At 50.2% G+C, this 14,557-nt stretch overlaps 1 protein-coding gene across 2 annotated transcripts in view; it reads right to left on the reverse strand.

The window, feature by feature from the left end:
* LOC144773609 (transient receptor potential cation channel subfamily M member 2-like) overlaps nucleotides 1–14,557 on the reverse strand; it is a 1,291,174-nt gene that overhangs the window by 1,140,938 nt on the left and 135,679 nt on the right. For both annotated transcript variants that reach the window (XM_078658751.1, XM_078658750.1), the window contains exons 5-6: nucleotides 11,422–11,602; nucleotides 7,771–7,940 (exon numbers count right to left, since the gene is read on the reverse strand). In XM_078658751.1, the coding sequence (XP_078514877.1) occupies nucleotides 7,771–7,940; nucleotides 11,422–11,602 (351 nt within the window). The remainder of the gene's footprint in view (nucleotides 1–7,770; nucleotides 7,941–11,421; nucleotides 11,603–14,557) is intronic.

Below are 14,557 nucleotides of genomic sequence, written 5' to 3' on the forward strand. Positions count from 1 at the left end.
CCAGGGAGGCCGCTGGTATGGGGAAGCCTCGCACCAAGCAGGGGCGGCCCCGCCGGAACAGGAGGAGGACACGGTGGAGACCTTGAGTCGGGAGTGCCTGGCCTGCTGTCGGAGGGGCTACAACAGCAGCAGATGGACCGGATCCTCCAGGCCATCTCAGACACAAAAGAGGCGCTCCAGAATGACATTGCTCAGGTGACGGTAGGCCTGGGCCTCCTGCGGGCGGAGCACAGGAAGCTGGCGGATCGGGTGCAGCAGGCTGAGACTATGTTGGGCGTGCTTGAACCAGCTCAGTAGAAGACCGAGGCTGTGTTAGGGGATGTCTCCCGGCAGTTGCGGGTCCTGGAGAGGAGAGCTGAGGAGGCGGAAGGCCACAATCGGAGAAACAATGTGAGAGTGGTGGGCCTTCCCGAAGGAATCGAAGGTGTTAACATGCTGGAGTACTTGGAGGCCTGGCTCCGCACTGAGGTTTCCCCGCTGGAGAGGGCGCATAGGGTTCCGGCGCGTCAGCTGACACCGGGCCGCCCACCTCGGCCGTGGGTGGCCCGGCTGTTACACTACAAAGACAGGGACATGCTATTACAGAAGGCACATATAGCGTGCCCATATCGTGTAGGCAATGCTAATGTTTCTCTCTACCCAGACTATACGTTTGTGGTCCAGCATCATTGAGCATCCTTCCTGGAGGCCAAGTAGGCCCTTCGTAAAGAGGGCATTCAGTACTCCCTGCTGTTTCCTGCCCGTTTGAAGGGGATGCTGGATGGTAGCACTTCCTTCTTTAGTAGCCTGGAGGAGGTGTGGTCCAGGCTGGAATCATATCGCACTGGCACGGATGGGAGGCCTGATGGTAAAGTGGAAGCCGCGGGGGGCTGGGACCGAACCGCCCCAGGCGCAGCAGGAGGTGGAGAAAGGCGATGTGGACACCTTCGGCGTCCGAGAAGGAGACGGAGCGGCTGGCGGCCCTGCAAGCGGTATCGGAGATCTCCGGGGCAGGTGGTCCCGTCCTCCCGGAGAGCTCTGGTTCTAAGCGGGGATCCGGGGATCTGGACTCCAATACTACAGACACGGGAGGTGCTGCTCTGACGTGTGTCACCCCTGGGACAGCCGACGAAACACTGGACGCTCAGACTGTGGGACGATATTCTGAGTACAGTAAGGGGGGCTGAGTGGTGCTGTTGGCTTGCCCGGAGGGGGGGGGGGGGCAGGCTGGGGATGCTGCAGGCTCTGTTTGCAGGAGAGTGGGCGTGCTGCTGGCTTAGAGGTGGTGATGGTGCTCTGGGGGGCCTGGGGGTGGGGGCGCACACGTTTTTGGTTCTCTTTACTGGGAGGTTGGGCACTAGAGGGAGTTGCAGTCGCGGTCTGCGTTAGCTTGGTGTAGAGTCCCCCTCCACCTTCACGCTTCCCGTGAACCTCTGGTGGCTACCAGGGGATTAGTTAGGCATCCATCCAAACCCTAGCACATCGTTTAGAGCCTGTTCTGGGGTGGGTTGGGGGGTTGGTTGTATGTGTGGTTTTGGGGATGGGTGGGGTAATCGGAGTGTCGGGATGGCTGCGGCACGGCGGTATTGGAGGTCTCCTTCAGTATGGGACCCTACTTGAATTGAAGTGTGTGACTTGGAATGTACGGGGTATGCATATCATGATGTAGCGTCACAAGATCCATGCTTACCTGGTCCGGCAGGGGGGTACAGATAGCATTCTTGCAGGAGACACATATGGATCGTAGTGAAGGTCAGGCGTTGCAGCGTAGGTGGCGCAGCCAAGTGTTTTATACTACTTATTCTGCTTTTGCTCGGGGCGCGCTCATCTGGGTGAGGGCCAAGTTCCCTTTCCAGCCGACTCACCAGATGGTGGACCTGGAAGGACTGTTTGTGGTGGTTCAGGGGAGACTCGATGGGAGGGATGTGTCGCTGTGCTGTGTATGCCCCCAATGTGGAGCAGGCTGCCTTTTTTGCCCGGTTGTCTGGAAACTACCATCCTTTTTAACAGGACCCATATTGATAGGAGGCGATTTTAACACTGTTTCAGATCTGGAGTTGGATAGGTCCCACCTGCCACTGCCTCAGGTCCCGGCGCACAAGGCATTGCAGAGCAGACGTGACTGGCAGACGAGATGGGGACTGCTTGATACGTGGCGGGAGCACCATGCCCTCGAGCGTGGTTATTCTTATTTGGTTCCCCATGCCCTCCACGTGAGTCTTGATGGGTTTTTGTGTTCCTGATGTGCATAACCTGGCTTGTCATAGTGAATACCTGGCGAAGACAATCATGGACCACAACCCAGGTTTATTGGTATTGAAGTGGTCGTGGGAGCGGTTGTTGATCCACACCTGGCAGTTAAAGGCAGTGTCCCTGGAGGACGAGGCTTTCCATGCGGAGCTCCGCGACGGGATAGGTCAATATTTTACAGAAAATTAGGGTGCAGGCTCTTGAATGGGACGTGTTCAAGGTTGTGGTGCGGGGGCACTGTATTTCCGGGATGGTGGGAGTGCGGAAGACTCCTCTAGGACAGATAGGGAGAAGGCCCTGTTGCGTCGGGCTGGGAGAACTCACCACGCAGACCCGGCAGCACACGCTGAAGTGTTGGCGGCAAGCGAGGGGGTAGCGGTGCAGGTGGAGAGGCTACGCTGCTTTGACCAGAAGGAATATCTGGTGCTGGCCTATGCTGAGCAGGACAAGGTGGGTTCACTCTTGGCGTGGCTTGCAAACCCTGCTTCTCGTAGATCCCCCCCCCCATCCTGTCCACTGACAGGGGTGCCACAGAGTGCACCCAAAAGAGCATTAATGGCCAGTTCTTTGCCTTCTACGCGGAACTCTATAGAAGGACCCTACGAGGGGAGCCGGATGGCTTGGTCGATTTTTTAGGAGTGGCTCAGTTGCCATGGCTTGACCCAGACCACAGTGAGGACCTGGGGCGTGAGATCTGTTGAAGAGATACGGGGGGTGTGATCAAAATCATGGCCCGCCGGAAAAACCCGGGGGCGGATGGGCTCCCGGTTGAGTTTTATGCTGCATATGCAGACCTGTTGGCACCCAGGTTGTACGCTCTCTACAGGGAGGCTGCCGTCCACTTCTTGGGAGGCTATCATTGTCCCTTTGTTGAAGAAAGGAGGGGACGCACAGTCCAGAGCTGCCTATCGCCCGCTCTCTATGCTTGCAGTCGACTATAAAATCTTAAGTAGGATTCTTGTGCTCGGCTTCTCCCTTACATGGAGCATCTCGTGCATGCAGATCAAGCGGGATTCATTCCCAAATGTAATACGGCGTCTAATATACGACTGCTCCTGCGGATCATGGGTGGGGACCACAGTGCAACCCCGGGGGTAGTGGTACCGTCAGTAGATATTGAGAAAGCCTTTGACAGTGTAGAGTGGCCTTATTTATTTCGAACTTTAAGGGCCTTCGGGACTCATTTGTGAGATGGACAGAGCTGCTGTATAAGGCTGCAACAGCAAGGGTGAAAACCAGGGCAGTGGTTTGGGCGGCCTGCCAGGTGCAGCGGGGTACCAGGCAGGGCTGCTCCCATTCTCCGTTACTGTTTGCACTGGCCATAGAGCCCCTGGCGGCACATGCTCGGTCGGGAGCCTGGTATCTGGGATTGTCCCTTCGAGGTGACAATCATTACATTTCCATATATGCCGACGACCTGTTTCTCGCAGACTCAGGAGAGTCCTTGGTTGGTGCGAGGTCCCTACTTGGGGAATTCGGCCAGTTATCTGGCCTTAGGGTGAACTGGAGGAAGACCTGCTTGTTTCCGGTTGTGCCGGGGTGAGGATGAGTGAGTTGGTGGCAGGTATCCGATGGGAGCCTCGTTGTTGGCGCTATTTAAGCACTAACGTATATCACTCCTCGGGGGATCTGTTGGAGTGTAATGTGGGCAGAGCTGTACGCACCCTCAAGGGGAGTTTGGGGTATTGGAGCGCACTACTGTTGTCAGTCGCAGGCAGGGTCACCTTGTTGAAGATGGTAGTGCTTCCCTGCCTTCGGTACTATTTCTGCACCCTGCCTCTGGATCCCCGGGTTGGTCTTCCGCCAGCTCCGTACTAGGACCACGGGGTTCATCTGGGGCTCGGGGCGGCGACATGTAGCGATGGCCACGATGATGCACCAAAGAGCCGACGGGGGCCTGGCAGTCCCCGATTTTGAATGGTATTACCTGGCAGCGCAGCTGCAGTGGCTTACCCTAGCGGTGGCCAGGGAATTCCAAGGACCGGATGACCCTACAGGTAGATGGATCCCTAGACAGATCCTCTCCCTTCTAGTGCTTCAACAGAAGATAGCTGTAGCTCAACTCACAATGGAGGAGCGTGTGTTGCGGTTGAGCTGGAACAGAAGCCAACACCGGGCGGGATTGGATTGTCCGTATGCTCCGGAACTCCCGCTGAGCATGTGCACTGCCCTTCCGCATGGCGGAGACTGGTCTGGCATGGCTAACTGGGAGGAACTGGGAGTATTGATGGTGGGGGAATTTTATTAAGATGGGGTACTTCTGTCCTTACAGGCTCTGCAACTCCGATATGATCTGCAGAGTAAACATGGGCGTAAAATCCGTTCCGTTTGCGGAATTTCTGCAATTTCACGGTCCGCAAAATTGCAGAAAAATCGGCAAAATCGCGTTCAGGATGGATTTTCAAAAACTGAAATAAATGAAGCACTTACAGGGTTACAGCAGGTGCCCAAGTTGAAGCTAATTTCTTTGTAACCATTTACAAAATGGTTACAAAGAAATTAACTTCAACTTGGGCACCTGCTGTAACCCTGTAAGTGCTTCCTGAGCGGCGCCTCCAGAGTTGCCTACTTGCAACTATTCTCTGACCCTGCTCTGACCCTCGAAGCAGGGTCAGAGAATAGTTACAAGTATGGCACAATGCTCCAGGCTGTCACAAAAATTAAACCACAACAGGAAGCACTTACAGATAAGGAAGCAGGTGCCGGACTTAAAGCTCAAATTCAGTAACACATTAACCAGCCCCCGGTTGAGGCTGGGCAGGTGTGCTTTCTCCCCATAATCTACAATGATGAACCAGAGGGCGGCAGGGGCAAACCAGAGGGCGGCAGGGGCAAACCAGAGGGCGGCAGGGGCAAACCAGAGGGCGGCAGGGGCAAACCAGAGGGCGGCAGGGGCAAACCAGAGGGCGGCGCTGCTAAACTGCCTGGGAGCCCTGTGGGTGTGAGCCCCTGCGCTGCTGAGCTGCCCAGGGGTTGTGAGCCCACGCGCTACTGAACTGCCCTGGGGCCCAGTGGGTGAGACCCCGTGCTGCTGAACTGCCCCGGGGCCCTCTCAGTGTGAAAATCGTTTGTGCTCAATTGCCTTGGAGCCCTCTGGGTGAGAGCACACATTGTGCTAAGTGTCCCCCTGCCCCCAGTACATATATACGCGTACCGCACCATTATGCTCTTGCACCATGAAGTCTGGTGCCTGGATGCTCCTGCTCTGTGTAGGTGGTACCACCGTCTGGTGCAGTCAAAATGTAAAGTCCTAACTTGCTGCACAGCACCAATAAACACGTGTCTCCACCCTGGCACCGGTATGCACATGTACCAGACATGGAGCACCCGCATGCTACTGCACCCTACTGCCCTGCGCCAGCATATGCCTGTACGGGGCAGTTTAGTATGAGATGGGACATTGTCCAGCAGCAGCTGCATGCGCCTGAACCCACTGAGCAGGATCAGAATGGCTTTGTACCAACACGCGCATCAGAGCTATCTTGGACATCTGAAGGATTCTGGGGTCATGTGCCAAACGTATTTTTGCATCCATGAGTGCCATCCCCGTGTAGCTCCTGTGAATTTACATGTTGTGATGAATCTAATAAAGTGGATTATCAAAAAAAAGAATTCGACCTGGGGCTCATCCTTGCCAAGCAGGAAATTACCATGCATTGGAAGTCACAGGGGCCCAGTGGTGCGCTGGAGGGCGGGATTCCTGAGATGGGTGCGCAGCGAGAGCAGTTCGGCTGCAGCAAGCGAGGCGTTGTGACAACGATAAGGCACTGGAGGTAGCTAGGGCTTGGGAGGCTTTAGTTGTTGCATTGCAGTCCCCTGCGGTTGAGCTGGATGAGGCTATGGAAGTGGAGGAAGAGCCTGATGGGATGGGTCAGGTGGGGGAAGCTCCAAGGGATGGTGCATTGGAATTAGGAGTGGCTGTTTTTTGCTTACCTGTACTTGTTTTCTCCAATATGCTATATTAAAGCATGGGGTACTATGGAGAATGTTACTGCGGCACTGAGGAAGCCATGGCACTCTGATGTGGGGAGGGGATAAGGGGCGGGGATTAATTTAACTGCGGACTATTTGAGATATGCCTAATGGAATGCTATAATGGAGGACAGTTGTTACAGATTGTGGGGTTGGTTTTGTTTGGCATATCAATAAAAAATACAAGGTAGTGTGTAAATTATAAATTTAAGCTATAACCAATGTTTGCGTAGTTTAAGTACGGTTTGTATGTAAAAAATATATGTAGTTTTCCGAACTGTAATTATCTATAGGCTTTACCTGTACAGCGCTTGCGCTGTGCTTGTGAAATCTATGGTTTTTAATATAAACTTAAAAGGGACTTGCATCCCGCCTCCTCTCTTTCCTGGCTTTTCATTGGTTACTGTGCGTCCCACTTACCTGTCCTCCATTACTATTGCTGCAACATATTTTCCTGCATTTACCAATGCTTGGTCCTTGTCTGCTTCTGTTATCAGTTTCCTGCCACCGAAATACTGTTAACATGCACTTTGGTGGAACTATATTTTCATAAAGTTTTGCCTTTTACTCTTACAGCATATTCATATAAAAATGTATCACCCAGAGAGATTAAGTGATTTGTATAAAATCAGAGGATGTAGTGCTTTAGTGTTATAGAGGATGGACTACTCCAATGGGCTTTATGTAAATCTATCAAAGAAACATCTGAAAAAATGCAAATTGTTCAGAATGCGGCAGGCCATTTTCTAACCAAGACCTCCAGATATTGTTCAGCCTCCAACGCAGTCATTTATCTTCATTGGTTGCCAATTAGAAAACGTATAATCTTTAAGGGGCTTTGCACAGCTTATAAAGGCTCTACAGGGCTTCGGCCCAGCTTACCCCAGGAACAGGTTTAGTTGGTATTCCCCAAGTAGGACACTCCGTTCCAGTCTCTCGTGGCCGGACAGTGCTCTCCCACTGACTGGCAACCTGGGGAGGCAGGAGCTTGATCTGCTGTTAGGCCTTAAACTGGAAGCGTCTCTACCACTGGAACTGAAAATGGCTACTTCCATTCCAAAAATTTAGGAAGGGTTTAAAGTCTTGGCTTTTTAGCCTGGATGTGACCAATTATCTTTGAAGTCTGGTAGCTATGTCGTACTTTCCTAACTTAGGTAGCGCCAAGACGCCTTTGGGCAATCATTTGCCCTTTAAATATTTTTTAATCAAATCATTCTATGCACTTTGCATACTGGACTACATCAATAAGGAGCTGAAGTGTAAAGGATAGTATTTAACAAATTTCGTGACAGCATACCAGGATACTCATTTTGAATATTTCCTCATGGGATCCACCATGATAAAAACCCAAACTGCCCAAATCTTGAGGCCTCCCACCCTCTGCCTGTCCTACAAAACATCTACTCATTCAAACACCGGTGAGATGTAAAGTGTCTGACTGTACCTACTCACCTAGAATTTCACATTGTGTTTCATTTTATTCTTCTAGACAGCTTTCCTCCCCATTTGCCCTTCACATTCCTATGGATCACTTGCATCCCTTGACCTTTTTCTAGTGCTTTCACTCACCGCCTTGCTGATCAGGCTTGCCCGGTTGTAGACTATGCCCCAGGTAGCGATGCCAATGGTGACAATTTCACTGTCGCCGTAGCTGCTGTCTGTCATGCTGAAGTCCCGGACTGCTTCTCCAACAAGCTGCATCACACCGGCATGGCAGCCACCAGTGATGATCCAGGCTCCTGCATTGATAGACAAACTCAAGGGTAAGTTGAGTATGCTGATCTGAGTTCACAAATGGACTTCTTCTAATTTAATGTTTATTTCAAAGGTGTGTGTTAGAATCCCGGGATTAAACTACTGGCGAAGAGAGAGAGAGGCCTGATCAGGAATCTTGCATTCTCAAGTTAGAGTAAAGTAGATGTGTCAATAGATAAGATAAATATTTGGTGGCAAAATGAATGTTTCGAAGAAGATGGTTATCCCGTGAATATATGTGATACCTTGTTGTACCCTTTTTGGGTTGTAATCTATTTTATTGATTTTATAGTAACATGATGCACAATAAGCCACCTACATTCATTGACCGGCGGTATCTCTGCCTATGAAAGCGGGTGTGTATCGGTTGTTAACACAAGAAGAAAACAAGGAGACAATAGGACAGGGAAAAGTTCGGGCAAAGGCTGGGGGCTGCAGACAATTAAGTCTCTCAGGTAGCGTCCAGTGTCTAATGGTCTAGGTTTGGTGCCTGTGCGGTTAGTCGCAATATTCGCAGGTAATGCTGACCGGACACTTCTCGGAACTTCTCTGACAGTATTGTATGCAGGATTGCCACATTTCGTCGAAACACAGTAAATGCTGTGTAGCTATCGCAGTTGGCTTCTCCATACCCACACCTAATGCAGCCGTACATCATCTAGCCAGTAGAGTTGGTTTCAATGCTCCCAACAATAATGTGATTGCTTTGCCCTTATATGATCGCAGCAGGTAAGTGTGGGGGTTGGGAAACCCCAAGAGTATATAACTTGGAAATGCCTATCTGATACATGGTATTAATCACTTCTAGAACGTTGGACCAGAAATGGTCCAGTTTTGGACACTGCAATAGAATGTGTTTAAGTGTACCCTGTTGCCCACAGCGACGCCAATGCTGCCCATCTCCAGAAACATTCCACGCAGCTATCCTGGCTGGAGAATGGTACTAATAATGTCCGATCTATAGCAGCATCTCTTTGCTGGTTGTGTAAAGTGCAGAGGTACGTGCCTGGTCGAGCATGTCACTCCACTCCGTGTCGGTGAATGGCCGTTCACATTCTTTCTCCCACCTTGCACGAGCCGGTGAAGCAGGGGGGGGCGAGTCAGCGTTATCAGAAATGAGTAGATGTCCGAGTGTCGCTTTTTATCATTTGCCCTTGTGATTATCCACTTCTCAAAAGTAGTCACTCTACTAGCAGGCAGGCGGACCCAAGGCTGTGTGACCCAATGAGCCACCATCAAATATTGCCAGCGTGCCGGGTCCGGCAGGCCATAGTAGGCTTGCAGTGTGCGGAAGTCCATCAGCCCATTGGCATCGAACAGGTCCCCGCCACGTTTGCAGTTCGCCTCCTTCCATGCACCAAACGTTGCTCCAGCCGCTGCAGGTGGGACCTTGGCCGGGAAGGGGAGCAGAGAGATGGGCCGGAAGTTCTTGAGGTCTCTTGGGTCAGCCTTAGGTTTTTTGAGTAGGGCGTGGATCTCAGCGTGCTTCCAGATCTCTGGGAAGGTCGCGGTCTCGAGGGAGAGATTAATGACGTTGCGCAGGTGGGGTGCAATGGAACTGCTTGCTCTGTTGAAGACGTGGTGCGGGAATGGGTCTGACGGAGAGCCGGAGTGGATTGTGCGCATGGTCTTGATGGGGGTCATCGATGCTCACGCTGGCCCAGGCTAGCAGTGTGTCGTGGTCGATGGTGTGCGGAGGGTCTGTTGTGTTGCGGTCTGTTGGCGCTGTCTGGGTGTTGAAGCTGTGGTGGATGTCTGCTATCTTGCGGTGGAAGAAGGTGGCGAGGATGTCGCACAGGGCTTGTGACGGCGGGATGTCGGTGTTGGAGCTGGGTTTGGAGAGTTCCTTCATGATGTTAAAGAGCTCCTTGCTATTATGTGCGTGGTTGTCAAGGCGTTCTTCGAAGGAGGTCCTTTAGGTCGCCCTGATGACCTGGTGGTAGTTGCGGATGGCGTCCTTGTGTGCTGCGTGGCTGTCCAGAGTTTGTTTACTGTGCCATTTCTTCTCTAGTTTCCGGCAGGCATGCTTGGAGGCTAGGAGTTCTAGGGTGAACCAGCTGGCCCTCTTGCTGGTGTCTGTGGGGGCAGGGGGAGGCAAAAGGGGCACAAAAACAAAGGAAAAACAAGTGGCAGACAGGGCCGGACTGGCCGTAGCGGGCACCGGGCAATCCCCCTGTGCACCTCACAGGTGAGGGCCGGTTTTGGAGCCCTGGTGGCAGTTTTTATTACAGGGCCAGATTTGGTTCTCAGTCCGGTTCTGGTGGCACAGAGGGCAGAAGGGCACAAAAAAACAAGTGGCACAGAAGGCAAAGGGGGCACAAACGAGGGAAAAACGAGTGGCACAGAAGGCAAAAAGGGTACAGAAATACCAGAAAAACAAGTGGCACAGAGGCAAAATACGGAATACTGAAATACAGGGGCAGCGAACAGAAGGCAGAACGAGCAGAGAGGCACGGGGGCAGCGAGGGGAACAGAAGGGAAAACCAGGCAGAGATATGGGGCAGAGATGGGTACAGAAGGAAAGACCGGGCAGAGAGCACGGGGACAGCGAGGGGAACAGAGGAAAGAAAAGTAGCACGTACCATGTACAGGCAGCGGGGGAAGACAGACAACTGCAGTCACAGACACAAGAATGAAAATACAGGCAATACAATAAAAGCAATAAAGGGGAGGATGAACAAACCTACCTACGACCTACCACTGGCCACCAGTGATGAGGCGCAGGTGTAGCCTGTGGGTGGTGGAGGGCCTCTAACTTCCTCAGCAGTACATCTGGGGCAGGGAGACACAGGCGGTGCTGTGCGGAGGGGGAGCGACCTACCTGGTGGGGTCAAGGGTCGCTGATGGTAATAATGTAGGCAGTCCTGTGGTTGCCCCGGCCTGTCAATGGCTTGCCTGGGCTGTGTGTCCAATCCAGGATGATCCCATGTTGTACCCTCTTTAGATTCTAGGTGCTGCTAAGAGCTAATAGGCTCTGTAGGATAAAGAGGGAAACTCTGCATCTTTCTGTAAGACCCTTTGAGAGAGCAGTCTGGTTTACTCCAGAATATACCTACACTGTAGAATTGAAAATTACTACAACAAGCTAAAATCACAGTTGGAGAAGGAGAGCCTCAGTTGGAATGAGAGTTTCTCTTTGGCCAACTGGAAATACAAGGTGACTAACCTCTTCATGAGGATTTTCCCTCCCCTTCAGGTGTTTGGAATGAGAATTTTAACTAATCTCTTCAAATCCACAAGGTTATGTAAAAGAAAATATTTATGATGGACCCATACTTGGCATGCACCAGCTCTTTACCTACTTATGAAACTAATAGGTGTCTGAAACCTCCAAAGCGCATTAAGAGCCAGGCGCAAGTATGAATACTTGTGCACTTTTGTATGATTCCATCTCACTGGATGGACTGAACCTAGGGTCTCCAGTTTATTCTTTATTGATGTGTGATATTTGTGGTCCCTTCTCACCTGTGGTCTGAGCTGCTTTGACAAGCCCCTTGCTGAAGAGGTTCTTCAGCCGGTGATTCATGTTAAAGCTCTTAGCTCCACCGGTCACTGTGATCAGCAGGTTGGGCACCCTGAGCTGCCACTGGTCGGTCATCATTTGGAATAGAACTTCAGGAGAGGTGTCGTTGGAGGCGCGCACATACTAAGGAGAAAGAGCATCACAAGGAAAAATGTTAGAGGTCAAAATACTGACTATGTTGCTATAAAACACTAATTGCAAATGTGTACTAAGAAACTATGCTGCAAGACTATGTAAGAAACATGACCACACCGTCTCAAATATTGGCACCAACGTGGTTTCCTGCTTCAGCAAACAAGTCAAACAAAGAGCATAAACCTAAAACCCACCTAAACAAGCATTAGTAAAAATATTGAATCTCTTGCTGCACCTTTGTAACATACTGTACCACCTTAAAATGGCGTTAACCTCCCCATAGGGCCTGATTATGAGGGGGCGTTGTTCTCCGACCCCTGCACAAATCACAGTTTTCACAAGTTTGAAAGTATTTACCGTATCTAATCAGATGCATTAAATACCTCAACCTTCCTTAAATTTCAGCATGACAAACCTGCCAAAATTTAACAGGGGAAAATCATACAATATGCACCATGTCATGCGGCTTAGTATGTTAAACACTGAAATCGGCATGTTATTCCCCCAAAACTCTTAATAGTGCTATATATTGCACCTGATAAATAATGTACCACGTGGTATCAGGTGCGATAAATAGCACCTATATTAATACAAGTATTTATAAAATGCACAGCTACCTCTGAAGTGGTGTCCCAGCGCTGGGAGCCCTCGGAAAGATTAAGCAAGCTATTGCCTAGAGTCACATGGTGCTGAGCTAACCTGCCACTGGCACCAGGGATCGAACCGTGAACCCCGTAGTCTGGAGTCAGGCACCCTGGCATCTACGCCACACCTCCTCCACATAAGAGGTGTAGGTAGGTCTTAAAAATCCTGAAAACTAAGGCATTACCTGGGAAATTGGTAATCCCGTGTCCAATTCACCCAATCATTTTTCATTTTCTCCCAGGGTCCCACATAGAGCATTAGGGGCCAGATGTATGACTGTCTTTTAGCGGTTGCAAATGGAAAATCTGGCCATTTGTGACAGCTAGAAAGAGTTGTAGCTTGTACAGACCCTATTTTGCGAGTCGGTAACCTATTACTGACTCGCAAAATAGGGTTTGTGAGTAGCTATTAGGAAGGGGCCTGCCGAGTGCATCCATTTCCAATAGCGAGCCACAGGGGGATGTATAATTATTTTGAAACCGCAAATGCAGTTGCAAAACAATCAGTTACCACCTTCCCCTTTGTGTTTTGCAGCAAAAATATTTAAGAGCAGGCAGTGATCTCACAGACCACTGCCTGCCCTTACAAAATGACAAGAAAACTTGCTTTATTTAAGAAGCAGGTGTAACTGCAACAAATGATGGACGGAATGCTGAAAGATCCAAACATTCTCCCCCAGTCAAGAGATCTGGGTTAAATCCATTGTTCTTTTGCTCACTACGCCACCCAAGTTTGGACCCAGCCATATGCAAATCAGTCTTGACCCTATGCGTCATGGGAACAATCCAGACTGAACTGCCAAGCCAGGTCCTCCCTGGACCAGAAACAAGCATCCTGGGACCGGTCTCTGGGTATGTCACCCTTCTTCAGCCAAGCTAGCTTGAATCCAGTGGCACAGTGAGCAGGGGACCCACGTCTGGGCATACCCATCCCACTTAGTGCGAAAAGTGTAACTGCAAAAAAAGATGGACGGAATGCTGAAAGATTCAAACATTCTCCCCCAGTCAAAAGATCTGGGTTAAATCCATTGTTCTTTTGCCCACTACGCCACCCCAGTTTGGACCCAGCCATAGGCTGATGAAGGGTGTCATACTCTAGTGTGGGTGTCGTGGGCAAAAGAACGATGGATTTAACCCAGATCACTTGACTGGGGGAGAATGTTTGAATCAGTCAGCATTCCGTCCATTTGTTGCAGTTACAATTATTTAAGAAGCAAACACAGATATGGTGGTCTGCTGTCCCCAGCAGGCCACTGTCCGTGAAATTTCCCATTCCCAATGGGTCGCAAATTATGACCTGCCTCATGACTCTTGATGAGGCAGGTTATTTGAGACCCCATTGAGATTTGCTGATGTGTCTGAGACACATTAGTACATTCCATTTGCGAGTCGCAAATTGTGAGTAGCAAACAAATTGCAATTGTACATCTGGCCATTAATCTGCTGTTTTTAGTGGAAGTCTTTGGGTGAATCATGTTGGGTCTGTAGTATTCTTGCAGTCCTTGTAATGCCCAATGAGGCTGCTAACTTTGGTCTCAGTTGCTGGGCATGCATGATCTGGTGGTGTGGAAGGTTTGCACAATGAGGTTTGCTCCTTATGTCAGGACCATATAACAGATGGAATGCATGGAAGCAATCCAGGGAAACAACATCAGTATCTATATATTAATGAAACAAATATTTCTGATCTGTAGCAAGTTTAAAACTTCCAATCAAAAACAAGTTCAAGACCCATTTTTGTGAAAGGGCAAGGGGGCATATTATCAACAAAGTGGCAAAGAAAGGCGTTAAACATCTTGGCTTAACGCCTCTCTTCGCCACTTCGGAAACACTAGGCTGCACCATATTACCAAGGATATGGTGCAGTCTAGCGTTTCCCTCTGCGCTGGCGATAGGTTTTACAACTCTTCGCCAGTGCAATCATCCTTGCACCAGAGTGCAAGGGTGTCTGCGAGCAGGGAGGTTTGTTTATGTTCAGGAAGGAGTTCCTTCCTGCCCATAAACAAACCTTAAATGCCAATTTGTAACTTACATGTGTGCTGCTTTATGCAGCACACATGTAAGTTCACACATGTAAGTTACGAATTGGCATTTTTTTTTAAAGAGGTTTGTTTATGTACAGGAAGGGACACCTTCCTGTACATAAAGAAACCTTGGCATTTTGCATTTTCCATAAGGCAGCACACATGAAAAAAGCAAAAACGAGGAGAAATGAAGCATTTCTCCTCGTTTTGCCACCTTAACACCAGGATTTTTCTGGTGCTAAATTTGGCGCTGCCATCTATTATCACCAATGCAA

Source organism: Lissotriton helveticus, chromosome 8 (genome assembly GCF_964261635.1).
Source record: "Lissotriton helveticus chromosome 8, aLisHel1.1, whole genome shotgun sequence".
NCBI classification, from domain to species: domain Eukaryota; kingdom Metazoa; phylum Chordata; class Amphibia; order Caudata; family Salamandridae; genus Lissotriton; species Lissotriton helveticus.